At 47.1% G+C, this 12,612-nt stretch overlaps 1 protein-coding gene across 1 annotated transcript in view; it reads right to left on the bottom strand.

Annotated features, from left to right (window-relative positions):
- Positions 1-842: 842 nt before the first annotated feature.
- The window catches only part of tert (telomerase reverse transcriptase), a 31,430-nt gene continuing 19,660 nt past the window's right edge, over positions 843-12,612 (bottom strand). The window contains exons 7-16 of the mRNA XM_042310127.1: positions 8,665-8,754; positions 7,627-7,712; positions 6,728-6,844; positions 6,260-6,331; positions 5,129-5,317; positions 2,848-2,974; positions 2,678-2,739; positions 2,256-2,380; positions 1,960-2,097; positions 843-1,025 (exon numbers count right to left, since the gene is read on the bottom strand). Of these exons, the coding sequence (XP_042166061.1) occupies positions 922-1,025; positions 1,960-2,097; positions 2,256-2,380; positions 2,678-2,739; positions 2,848-2,974; positions 5,129-5,317; positions 6,260-6,331; positions 6,728-6,844; positions 7,627-7,712; positions 8,665-8,754 (1,110 nt within the window). The 3' untranslated portion in view covers positions 843-921. The remainder of the gene's footprint in view (positions 1,026-1,959; positions 2,098-2,255; positions 2,381-2,677; positions 2,740-2,847; positions 2,975-5,128; positions 5,318-6,259; positions 6,332-6,727; positions 6,845-7,626; positions 7,713-8,664; positions 8,755-12,612) is intronic.

The following is a 12,612-nucleotide window of genomic DNA, read 5'->3' as shown; positions in this document are numbered from 1 at the left end:
GTCCCCTTGTTCTGGACTGGTAGGGGAACCAGCTGTCCCCTTGTTCTGGACTGGTAGGGGAACCAGCTGTCCCCTTAACTGATTAGAGCACAGACATACCAGTCAACAAACATGTGTTTTTGTTTTATTTGGACATGAACCCACAGTTTCACCTTCGTCGTCTAAGGGAGGGAGAGCCGACACCTACAGCCAATACTGGATAGCCAGGCCAAGACATACAAAGAATAACTAATTGTTGTCGAGTAGGAAACAAGGAGAACCATACCAACTCCAGCAGACACCGTCTAGAAGGTGAGCACGCTATAGCAATCAGTAAGGGACAGTTTAGTTTCGCAAGACGGCCTCGTGTACCAATTGTTTGTTTTAGCAGTGTGCATTGTTCCTGTTCACACAGCGGTGAAGGGTGAAGGAATTAATCTGAGCCTCAACCGCTCATCACCTGTGTGACGTGGTGCTTTCAAGCGAAGAACAGATTTCATTGGTCTTGTCAGGCGTGACTTTAGGTCCTTCAACAGAAGTCGCGAAACTGTGACTCTCCAGAGTATGTTATACCCAGGTCGACTGACTCACCGGGAACTGCCTTTCGCTAATGAGCACTCGATGAATCAACAGACAAAAGTCCAGAGAAAGAGATGGGTCTGTTGATCTTACAGAAATCTTTATTACAAAAAGACAGCCTTTTATGATTCATCCTTATCACTCACTGACCTACAACCTCGGTCTGCTTTAAAAAGTACAACAGAATCAAAACATGAGCTAGTATACAACCAAACCAAAATATTGACACCGGGACAATTTACAATTGTCCACACAGTATTCTGACCCGACTGTCCAAGCCCCCCTCACCTGCTGTGCACAGTTATAGGGTTAAGAGGTGACAGGGAGCAGAGGGCAAGAGGTCACAGTAGTGGAAATTCTCCTCTAGGCCCGGATGGCCTTGAAGTCTTCAGGCATTTTGGGTGTGGCAGCTTGTCTGATTCGTGCCAATCTCAAACCCACCAGCTTCCCCTCCAGCTTCCTCTTACCTGTACAGCCAGAGAGAAACACACAATTAAAGCTGACTCATACACAGCCACCGACTATGGCAGGTAAAATGAACAGTTAGGCGTCCATTAAGTGGTCGAGAGAAAAATGTGTCCGATCCAGTCGGATGTTCCGATCTTTAGAAATGAACTCGACGTGGCCAGGGTGGTCTACCTGTCTAAGACCATGCCTCTGGAGCACATGTACCGTCTCCGGTTCCACACCGCTCTATCAGCACCATCTCTCCTACCTTTCACCTCACAACAATATATATATATATAAATAAATGAAATTAGTGACAACCTCTACACTTACTGACCCTTTACTATGAGGGTAGGCACCTCTGGATATGCCCACATATATCACTATCATGTCAATATAAATAAATGAAATTAGTGACAACCTCTACACTTACTGACCCTTTACTATGAGGGTAGGCACCTCTGGACCTGTGGCCTGTGTTGCCCACACCCGTCCTTTCACTATCATGTCAATACTGGATCAATAACCACTAACCTGATCATGTCAATACTGGATCAATAACCACTAACCTGATCATGTCAATACTGGATCAATAACCACTAACCTGATCATGTCAATACTGGATCAATAACCACTAACCTGATCATGTCAATACTGGATCAATAACCACTAACCTGATCATATCAATACTGGATCAATAACCACTAACCTGATCATGTCAATACTGGATCAATAACCACTAACCTGATCATATCAATACTGGCTCAATAACCACTAACCTGATCATATCAATACTGTATCTCGCTGTCTTCAATGCCAGTAAGAACCATGATATATACCTTCACAGTGTTGCAGTTATCTTGCAGGTTTAATGCATTTACAGTCTAGTATATTTCAGGAATATATTGGTGAAGGGAGACAACAACAACAACGTGGAGTAGGGTGGGTACGTACGTGTGCGTAGCGGAGCGAGGAGATGGTAGTAGAGGGGGCGATGACGGGACAGAACCAACAGGAAGGCCAGACAGTATATCAGTTCTACTGCCTCATACTGAAGGCTACCTGTTAAAGCCTTACAGCCTAGAGACAGGCCTGGAGGCGGGGGGAAATAATTATCAGCACACTTAACTAATCAAGACCACAGTGACGATGAGGGGACAGAGATGGAGAAGGTGAGAGTGAGCTGGAAGCTAAAAACACACAGAAAGTACGGAGAGACCTATATTAAGTAGTAAACATCTCAGGCTTGCCTTTGTTGCAGAGTCTGACTAGCTGGTTGGTGTACTCCGCCAAGTCCCAGATCAGGTTGAGGAAGTACGAGTGGTTTCCGCCCACTTTCTGACCAAACGGCAAACTCTGTGCACAGGCATGGAACCTAGAGAGATATACACTTTCTACTACTGTGTATTACTGCATCTATAAAACAGCTAGTTAACCATCAATCTGCTCCATCCAGACACATTCCTCTTATAAAGGAAGCTGGTGTGTCTCTGGGTTTCTTCCAGACAGAGAGGCTAAAGTCCTTCTCTGTTTACTCTGGATGGAGGAGACAGGGACAGGCACTGTGTGTGTGTGTGTGTGTGTGTGTGGTCACACGTTTCACGTAGGGCCGAAGTGAGACGTCAAACCACTGAAAAGGTCATTTTTCGGGTCAGACCATAGGCTACCTTACCTGAACGCATGCAGCAACACTAACTTATAGATGTTGCTATAGACAGCCTCCAGGGAGTTGGTCTGAAATATACACAACAGGGATTGGATGACAGTCCCACGTCAGGTGGGATAGAGAGTGGACAAGCAATTGATTGACAGGTGGTCATCATATAGCAGAGCATGACTCACTCTGAGGTCCAGGAAGAGGGCGTGGCACTTGAATCTAAGGATGGACATGAGCTTCCTCTTCATTTGCTGCCCCGCGCAGTGGGCGGAGCCTAGCGTCAGGCTGTAGCGCAGGGATAGGCCAGCGTAGCTGAGAAGAGAGAGGAAGAAGAGCTCAGGTTCCGTTGTGCCCTACTTATCATAATGAAAACATCCAGTTAGTTAAGAGTCGTCCTTACCAACTCTATTCATCCAATCAGACGGGTTGGACTGACCCATCAACACTCTGAACACCCCCCCCCCCACCAGTGCCACTAGGATGGGCGTCTACTGTTGCTCAGAGGGAATTTAAGAGAACTCTATACCCGTAAGTACAGCCAGGGTTCAAGGTAGTTTAGCACAATTTACCAGAACCCATAAAGGCAGTAACAGAGAGAGACAGGAACCATAACAGTAGATTGCCTGCCAGCCGGGAATCAGAGATAGTAGGACTTCAGTAACAGAGAATTCATCCTCCTAAATTCCCCTCTAGTACAAAAGGCTAAAAGAACCATCTAAAATCTTATGTTGCTTGCAACAAAGTTGCATCAGGGTTGCTCAGTGTGTCCCCTCTGAAAAACGTTGCCTGCAACAAAGTTGCACTACAAAAAGATTGAAATCATTCCTATAATATGAAAGTTATAAAACACACACAACCAGTCAAATGTTTTAGAACTACTCATTCAAAAGGTTTTTCTTTATTTTTGACTATTTTCTACAATGTAGAATAATAGTGAAGACATCAAAACTATTAAATAACACATATGGAATCATGTAGTAACCTAAAAAAAAGTGTTAAATCAAAATATAGATTTTATATTTGAGATTCTGCAAAGAAGCCACCCTTTGCCTTGATGACAGCTTTGCACACAGGCATTCTGTCAACCAGCTTCATGAGGTAGTCACCTGGAATTAATTTCAACTAACAGGTGTGCCTTGTTAAAAGTTCATTTGTGGAATTTCTTTCCTTCTTAATGTGTTTGAGCCAATCAGTTGTGTTGTGACAAGGTAGGGATGGTACACAGAAGATAGCCCTATTTGGTAAAAGACCTAGTCCATATTATTGTAAGAACAGCTCAAATAAGCAAAGAGAAACGACAGTCCATCATTACTTTAAGACATGCAGGTCAATCAATATGGAAAACATCCAGAACTTTGAAAGTTTCTTCAAGGGCAGTCGCAAAAACCATCAAGCGCTATGATGAAACTGGCTCTCGTGAGGACCGCCACAGGAAAGGAAGACCCAGAGTTACCTCTTCTGCAGAGGATAAGCTCATTAGAGTTACCAGCCTCACAAATTGCAGCCCGAATAAATGCTTCATAGAGTTCAAGTAACAGACAACATCAACTGTTCAGAGGCGACTGTGTGAATCAGGCCTTCATGGTCAAATCGCTTCAAAGAAACCACCACTAAAAGGACACCAATAAGAAGAAGAGACTTGCTTGGGCCAAGAAACACAAGCACTGGACATTAGACCGGAGGAAAATCTGTCCTTTGGTCTGATGAGTCCAAATGTGTAATTTTTAGTTCCAACCACCATGTCATTGTGAGACAGAGTAGTTACATCGATGATCTCCAGATGTGTTTCCCACCAATGCCAAGCGCCAGCTGGAGTCGGATAAAGCTCATCGCCATTGGACTCAGGAGTAGTGGAAACACGCTATCTGCCGTGATTAACCACACTTCACCATCTGGCAGTCCGACGGACTAATCTGGGTTTGGCGGATGCCAGGAGGGCGCTACTTTTCTAAATGCATAGTGCCGACTGTAAAGTTTGGTGGAGGAGGAATAATGGTCTGGGGCTGTTTTTCATGGTTCCTTAGTTCCAGTGAAGGGAAATCTTAACGCTACATTATACAATGGCATTCTAGACAATTATGTGATTCCAGCTTTGTGGCAACAGTTTGGGGAAGGCCCTTTCCTGTTTCGGCATGACAAGGCCCCCTGTGCACAAAGCTAGGTCCATAGAGAAATGGTTTGTTGAGATCGGTGTGGAAGAACTTGACTGGCCTGTGCAGAGCCCTGACCTCAACCCCTATGGAACATCTTCAGGATGAATTGGAACAACCGACAGCGAGCCAGGCCTAAATCGCTAAAACATCAGTGCCCGAACCTCACCAATGCTCTTACGGCTGATCGGAAGCAAGTCCCAGCAGCAGCGTTTCAACATCTAGTGGAACAACATTCGCAGACCACTGGAGGCTGTTATAGCAGCAAAGGGAGGACCAACTCCAGAGTGTGTATATATATATATATATATATTACCTGGCGTAGTTATTGTGGACATCCAGGGTGTGTGTATTCAGCAATAGTCCACACCAGGGGAACAGACAGTGTAAAGGCAGCAGGCGTACCCCAGCAGGACAGGACCCCCCCTCACCCAAAGGGAAGTTAACAGCCACCTTCTGGGGGTTCACCACACACCCGTACCGTGGTACCCCCGCCATCAGGGTCCTAAGAAAAAGGAGGAAATGACATCATCGACAGGAAATACATCAAACATGTGGGGATGGGGGAAATATGTAACGGAAGCAAGTAGTCATTCACTTGCAAAGCATTTAGCAAGACCCACTGGAGACACCCAAAATATAGAAACCAACGATTGATTTTACAGACTTGTGTTACAATTTCTGCCTCCAACAAGGACATGACCTCAACAAAATGTGAAATTTACTTTCACATTGTATAGTTGGCCCTAGCCACTGATCCACTAAGCTATATCTCATCCACATATGGTCATGGTTAGTACAGGTCAGGAAGGTTACATATGGTTAGTACAGGTCAGGAAGGTTACATATGGTTAGTACAGGTCAGGAAGGTTACATATGGTTAGTACAGGTCAGGAAGGTTACATATGGTTAGTACAGGTCAGGAAGGTTACATATGGTTAGTACAGGTCAGGAAGGTTACATATGGTTAGTACAGGTCAGGAAGGTTACATATGGTTAGTACAGGTCAGGAAGGTTACATATGGTTAGTACAGGTCAGGAAGGTTACATATGGTTAGTACAGGTCAGGAAGGTTACATATGGTTAGTACAGGTCAGGAAGGTTACATATGGTTAGTACAGGTCAGGAAGGTTACATATGGTTAGTACAGGTCAGGAAGGTTACATATGGTTAGTACAGGTCAGGAAGGTTACATATGGTTAGTACAGGTCAGGAAGGTTACATATGGTTAGTACAGGTCAGGAAGGTTACATATGGTTAGTACAGGTCAGGAAGGTTACATATGGTTAGTACAGGTCAGGAAGGTTACATATGGTTAGTACAGGTCAGGAAGGTTACATATGGTTAGTACAGGTCAGGAAGGTTACATATGGTTAGTACAGGTCAGGAAGGTTACATATGGTTAGTACAGGTCAGGAAGGTTACATAGGAGAGAAATGGGACCTACTTGAGGAAGGTCTGTGCCTGGCTCAGGTCAGGAGTGATGAGGAGGAAATCATCAACCAGTCTCATCAGACACCTGATAGAGGCAGAGATAACAGGTCAGACGCCTGACAGAGAGAGGCAGAGATAACAGGTCAGACGCCTGACAGAGAGAGGCAGAGATAACAGGTCAGACACCTACACACGGATACTTGGTTCTTTCAAAGGTTGCCCTCTGATGGTGAGTTGGGAGTTATTCAAGGATTTTGACTGACAGACAAGAGGAATTTGATCCGAGGTGAATTAAATGTCTGGGGATTTGGGTTTAGATTAAAATCATATGCACAGCAGATCACAACACTGACGTTATTTAATATATGAAAAGAAGAGAAAAGTCACTGGTCAAAAAAAAGAAAAGATATCCACTATGCTTCTCCGTCAGTCAAATGTTATTTATACAACCCCTTGTTTAACTTCCCAACCTCCTCCTTACCCTCCTCTCTGACTGACGTTAGGGAACAGAAGGTTCTCCATGTGGCCGTAACAGAGGCAGCACAGCAGAGACGACACCACGGAACCCTGAGGAATCCCCTGACACTGACGGAACGATCTACAACACGGGGGGGGACATTAGACAGGGGGACATTAGACAGGGGGTGGGGCATTAGACGGGGGGGGACATTAGACGGGGGGACATTAGACAGGGGGGGCATTAGAGGGGGGGCATTAGACAGGGGGTCATTAGACAGGGGGGTCATTAGACAGGGGGTCATTAGACAGGGGGGTCATTAGACGGGGGGGACATTAGACAGGGGGACATTAGACGGGGGACATTAGACAGGGGGGGCATTAGACGGGGGGACATTAGACGGGGGCATTAGAGGGGGCATTAGACATTAGACAGGGGGACATTAGACAGGGGGGACATTAGACAGGGGGGGACATTAGACAGGGGGGACATTAGACAGGGGGGACATTAGACAGGGGGGACATTAGACAGGGGCATTAGACAGGGGGACATTAGACAGGGGGACATTAGACAGGGGGGGACATTAGACAGGGGGACATTAGACAGGGGGACATTAGACAGGGGGGACATTAGACAGGGGGGACATTAGACAGGGGGACATTAGCAGGGGGACATTAGACAGGGGGACATTAGACAGGGGGGGACATTAGACAGGGGGACATTAGACAGGGGGGGACATTAGACAGGGGGGACATTAGACAGGGGGGACATTAGACAGGGGGGTCATTAGACAGACTGAAGTATGTAGAGACTTCAGAGAAACTCAAAGTCATTAAAGAATAACGGGATAATTTGACACAAAAACAAAGTATGTAAACGCTTTTTTAAAAAAAATAAAAATAGAGAAAATATAATCGTCTCACTTCTTCCCAAACTGGACAACACAGCTAGAGAGCATCTGGGTGAAGAACTCCAAGACGTCTTTGCCATGAATATCTGTGGAGAAATGCTGACAGAAGATAACACTAGCGTTAGAACACACTAGAACACACTAGCGTTAGAACACCCTAGCGTTAGAACACACTAGAACACACTAGAACACACTAGAACACACTAGAACACACTAGAACACACTAGCGTTAGAACACACTAGAACACACTAGCGTTAGAATACCCTAGCGTTAGAACACACTAGAACACACTAGCATTAGAACACACTAGAACACACTAGCGTTAGAACACCCTGGCGTTAGAACACACTAGAACACACTAGCGTTAGAACACACTAGAACACACTAGAACACACTAGAACACTACGTTAGAACACACTAGCGTTAGAACACACTAGAACACACTAGCGTTAGAACACCCACGTTAGAACACACTAGAACACCCTAGCGTTAGAACACACTAGAACACACTAGCGTTAGAACACCCTAGCGTTAGAACACACTAGAACACCCTAGCGTTAGAACACTAGCGTTAGAACACACTAGCGTTAGAACACCTAGCGTTAGAACACACTAGAACACACTAGCGTTAGAACACACTAGAACACACTAGCGTTAGAACACACCCTAGCGTTAGAACACACTAGAACACCCTAGCGTTAGAACACACTAGAACACACTAGCGTTAGAACACACTAGAACACACTAGCGTTAGAACACACTAGCGTACACTAGCGTTAGAACACACTAGAACACACTAGCGTTAGAACACACTAGAACACACTAGCGTTAGAACACACTAGAACACACTAGCGTTAGAACACACTAGCGTTAGAACACACTAGCGTTAGAACACACTAGCGTTAGAACACCTCAGCCAGGAAGAGTTGGGATTTACTATTAAAATGGGTGCTGTGTTGGGACAATTCTAGAAGGAGTTAAATAGTTATTGGTATGGTAGGATACCGCTGTAGCACTTCTTCAAAAATGTCTGCCATTCCATCCTCTCACCTGCTCCACCAGTATGGCATCGTGCACTTTGCCCTCTCTCTGCAGTGACATCACAAAGCCTTTCATGTTGGTGGACGCCACAGTGTCTGCCTACACGGAAGACACACAATGGACACAAGAACACAGACAAATGTAAACGAAACAAAGTTGTGCCGAGACAAAGGTCTGGTAAGGGTGTGTGTGTGTGTGTGTGTGTGTGTGTGTGTGTGTGTGCTGTACCTGTCTGACAAAGGACTGGTAAGGGTGTGTGTGTGTGTGCTGTACCTGTCTGACAAAGGACTGGTAAGGGTGTGTGTGTGTGTGCTGTACCTGTCTGACAAAGGTCTGGTGTGGGTGTGTGTGTGTGCTGTACCTGTCTGACAAAGGTCTGGTAAGGGTGTGTGTGTGTGCTGTACCTGTCTGACAAAGGTCTGGTAAGGGTGTGTGTGTGTGTGCTGTACCTGTCTGACAAAGGTCTCTGGTAAGGGTGTGTGTGTGTGTGCTGTACCTGTCTGACAAAGGACTGGTAAGGGTGTGTGTGTGTGTGTGTGCTGTACCTGTCTGACAAAGGTCTGGTAAGGTGTGTGTGTGTGTGTGTGTGCTGTACCTGTCTGACAAAGGACTGGTAAGGGTGTGTGTGTGTGTGCTGTACCTCTCTGACAAAGGTCTGGTAAGGGTGTGTGTGTGTGTGCTGTACCTGTCTGACAAAGGTCTGGTAAGGGTGTGTGTGTGTGTGTGCTGTACCTGTCTGACAAAGGACTGGTAAGGGTGTGTGTGTGTGTGCTGTACCTGTCTGACAAAGGACTGGTAAGGGTGTGTGTGTGTGTGTGTGTGCTGTACCTGTCTGACAAAGGACTGGTAAGGGTGTGTGTGTGTGTGCTGTGCCTGTCTGACAAAGGACTGGTGGGTGTGTGTGTGTGTGTGTGTGTGCTGTACCTGTCTGACAAAGGTCTGGTAAGGGTGTGTGTGTGTGTGTGTCTGTACCTGTCTGACAAAGGACTGGTAAGGTGTGTGTGTGTGTGTGTGTGTGTGTGTGTGTGTGTGTGTGTGTGCTGTACCTGTCTGACAAAGGACTGGTAAGGGTGTGTGTGTGTGTGTGTGTGCTGTACCTGTCTGACAAAGGACTGGTAGGGGTGTGTGGGTGTGTGTGTGTGTGCTGTACCTGTCTGACAAAGGACTGGTAAGGGTGTGTGTGTGTGTGCTGTACCTGTCTGACAAAGGACTGGTAGGGTGTGGTGTGTGTGTGTGTGTGTGCTGTACCTGTCTGACAAAGGTCTGGTAAGGGTGTGTGTGTGTGTGTGTGTGTGCTGTACCTGTCTGACAAAGGACTGGTAAGGGTGTGTGTGTGTGTGCTGTACCTCTCTGACAAAGGTCTGGTAAGGGTGTGTGTGTGTGTGCTGTACCTGTCTGACAAAGGTCTGGTAAGGGTGTGTGTGTGTGTGCTGTACCTGTCTGACAAAGGACTGGTAAGGGTGTGTGTGTGTGTGCTGTACCTCTCTGACAAAGGTCTGTTAAGGGTGTGTGTGTGTGTGCTGTACCTGTCTGACAAAGGACTGGTAAGGGTGTGTGTGTGTGTGTGCTGTACCTGTCTGACAAAGGACTGGTAAGGGTGTGTGTGTGTGTGTGTGCTGTACCTGTCTGACAAAGGACTGGTAAGGGTGTGTGTGTGTGTGTGTGTGTGTGTGTGTGTGTGTGTGTGCTGTACCTGTCTGACAAAGGACTGGTAAGGGTGTGTGTGTGTGTGTGTGTGTGCTGTACCTGTCTGACAAAGGACTGGTAAGGGTGTGTGTGTGTGTGCTGTACCTGTCTGACAAAGGACTGGTAAGGGTGTGTGTGTGTGTGCTGTACCTGTCTGACAAAGGACTGGTAAGGGTGTGTGTGTGTGCTGTACCTGTCTGACAAAGGTCTGGTAAGGGGTGTGTGTGTGTGTGTGCTGTACCTGTCTGACAAAGGTCTGGTAAGGGTGTGTGTGTGTGTGCTGTACCTGTCTGACAAAGGACTGGTAAGGGTGTGTGTGTGTGTGCTGTACCTGTCTGACAAAGGACTGGTAAGGGTGTGTGTGTGTGTGTGTGCTGTACCTGTCTGACAAAGGTCTGGTAAGGGTGTGTGTGTGTGTGTGTGTGCTGTACCTGTCTGACAAAGGACTGGTAAGGGTGTGTGTGTGTGTGCTGTACCTCTCTGACAAAGGTCTGGTAAGGGTGTGTGGGTGTGTGTGTGTGTGCTGTACCTGTCTGACAAAGGTCTGGTAAGGGTGTGTGTGTGTGCTGTACCTGTCTGACAAAGGACTGGTAAGGGTGTGTGTGTGTGTGCTGTACCTGTCTGACAAAGGACTGGTAAGGGTGTGTGTGTGTGTGCTGTGCCTGTCTGACAAAGGACTGGTAAGGGGGTGTGTGTGTGTGTGTGTGCTGTACCTGTCTGACAAAGGTCTGGTAAGGGTGTGTGTGTGTGTGTGCTGTACCTGTCTGACAAAGGACTGGTAAGGGTGTGTGTGTGTGTGTGTGTGTGTGTGTGTGTGTGTGTGTGTGTGCTGTACCTGTCTGACAAAGGACTGGTAAGGGTGTGTGTGTGTGTGTGTGTGCTGTACCTGTCTGACAAAGGACTGGTAAGGGTGTGTGTGTGTGTGCTGTACCTGTCTGACAAAGGACTGGTAAGGGTGTGTGTGTGTGTGCTGTACCTGTCTGACAAAGGACTGGTAAGGGTGTGTGTGTGTGTGTGCTGTACCTGTCTGACAAAGGTCTGGTAAGGGTGTGTGTGTGTGTGTGTGCTGTACCTGTCTGACAAAGGACTGGTAAGGGTGTGTGTGTGTGTGCTGTACCTCTCTGACAAAGGTCTGGTAAGGGTGTGTGTGTGTGTGCTGTACCTGTCTGACAAAGGTCTGGTAAGGGTGTGTGTGTGTGTGCTGTACCTGTCTGACAAAGGTCTGGTAAGGGTGTGTGTGTGTGTGCTGTACCTGTCTGACAAAGGACTGGTAAGGGTGTGTGTGTGTGTGCTGTACCTCTCTGACAAAGGTCTGTTAAGGGTGTGTGTGTGTGTGCTGTACCTGTCTGACAAAGGACTGGTAAGGGTGTGTGTGTGTGTGCTGTACCTGTCTGACAAAGGACTGGTAAGGGTGTGTGTGTGTGTGTGTGCTGTACCTGTCTGACAAAGGACTGGTAAGGGTGTGTGTGTGTGTGTGTGTGTGTGTGTGTGTGTGTGTGTGCTGTACCTGTCTGACAAAGGACTGGTAAGGGTGTGTGTGTGTGTGTGTGTGTGCTGTACCTGTCTGACAAAGGACTGGTAAGGGTGTGTGTGTGTGTGTGTGTGTGCTGTACCTGTCTGACAAAGGACTGGTAAGGGTGTGTGTGTGTGTGTGTGTGTGCTGTACCTGTCTGACAAAGGTCTGGTAAGGGGTGTGTGTGTGTGTGCTGTACCTGTCTGACAAAGGACTGGTAAGGGGTGTGTGTGTGTGTGCTGTACCTCTCTGACAAAGGTCTGTTAAGGGTGTGTGTGTGTGTGCTGTACCTGTCTGACAAAGGACTGGTAAGGGTGTGTGTGTGTGTGCTGTACCTGTCTGACAAAGGACTGGTAAGGGTGTGTGTGTGTGCTGTACCTGTCTGACAAAGGACTGGTAAGGGGTGTGTGTGTGTGCTGTGCCTGTCTGACAAAGGACTGGTAAGGGTGTGTGTGTGTGTGTGTGCTGTACCTGTCTGACAAAGGTCTGGTAAGGGTGTGTGTGTGTGTGTGTGTGCTGTACCTGTCTGACAAAGGACTGGTAAGGGTGTGTGTGTGTGTGCTGTACCTCTCTGACAAAGGACTGGTAAGGGTGTGTGTGTGTGTGCTGTACCTGTCTGACAAAGGACTGGTAAGGGTGTGTGTGTGTGTGCTGTACCTGTCTGACAAAGGACTGGTAAGGTGTGTGTGTGTGTTGTACCTGTCTGACAAAGGACTGGTAAGGGTGTGTGTGTGTGTGTGCTGTACCTGTCTGACAAA

This window comes from Oncorhynchus tshawytscha, linkage group LG31 (assembly GCF_018296145.1).
Source record: "Oncorhynchus tshawytscha isolate Ot180627B linkage group LG31, Otsh_v2.0, whole genome shotgun sequence".
Lineage (NCBI taxonomy): Eukaryota > Metazoa > Chordata > Actinopteri > Salmoniformes > Salmonidae > Oncorhynchus > Oncorhynchus tshawytscha.
The sequence above is the reverse complement of the archived record's forward strand: the minus strand, read 5'-3'. Positions and strand labels throughout refer to the sequence as shown.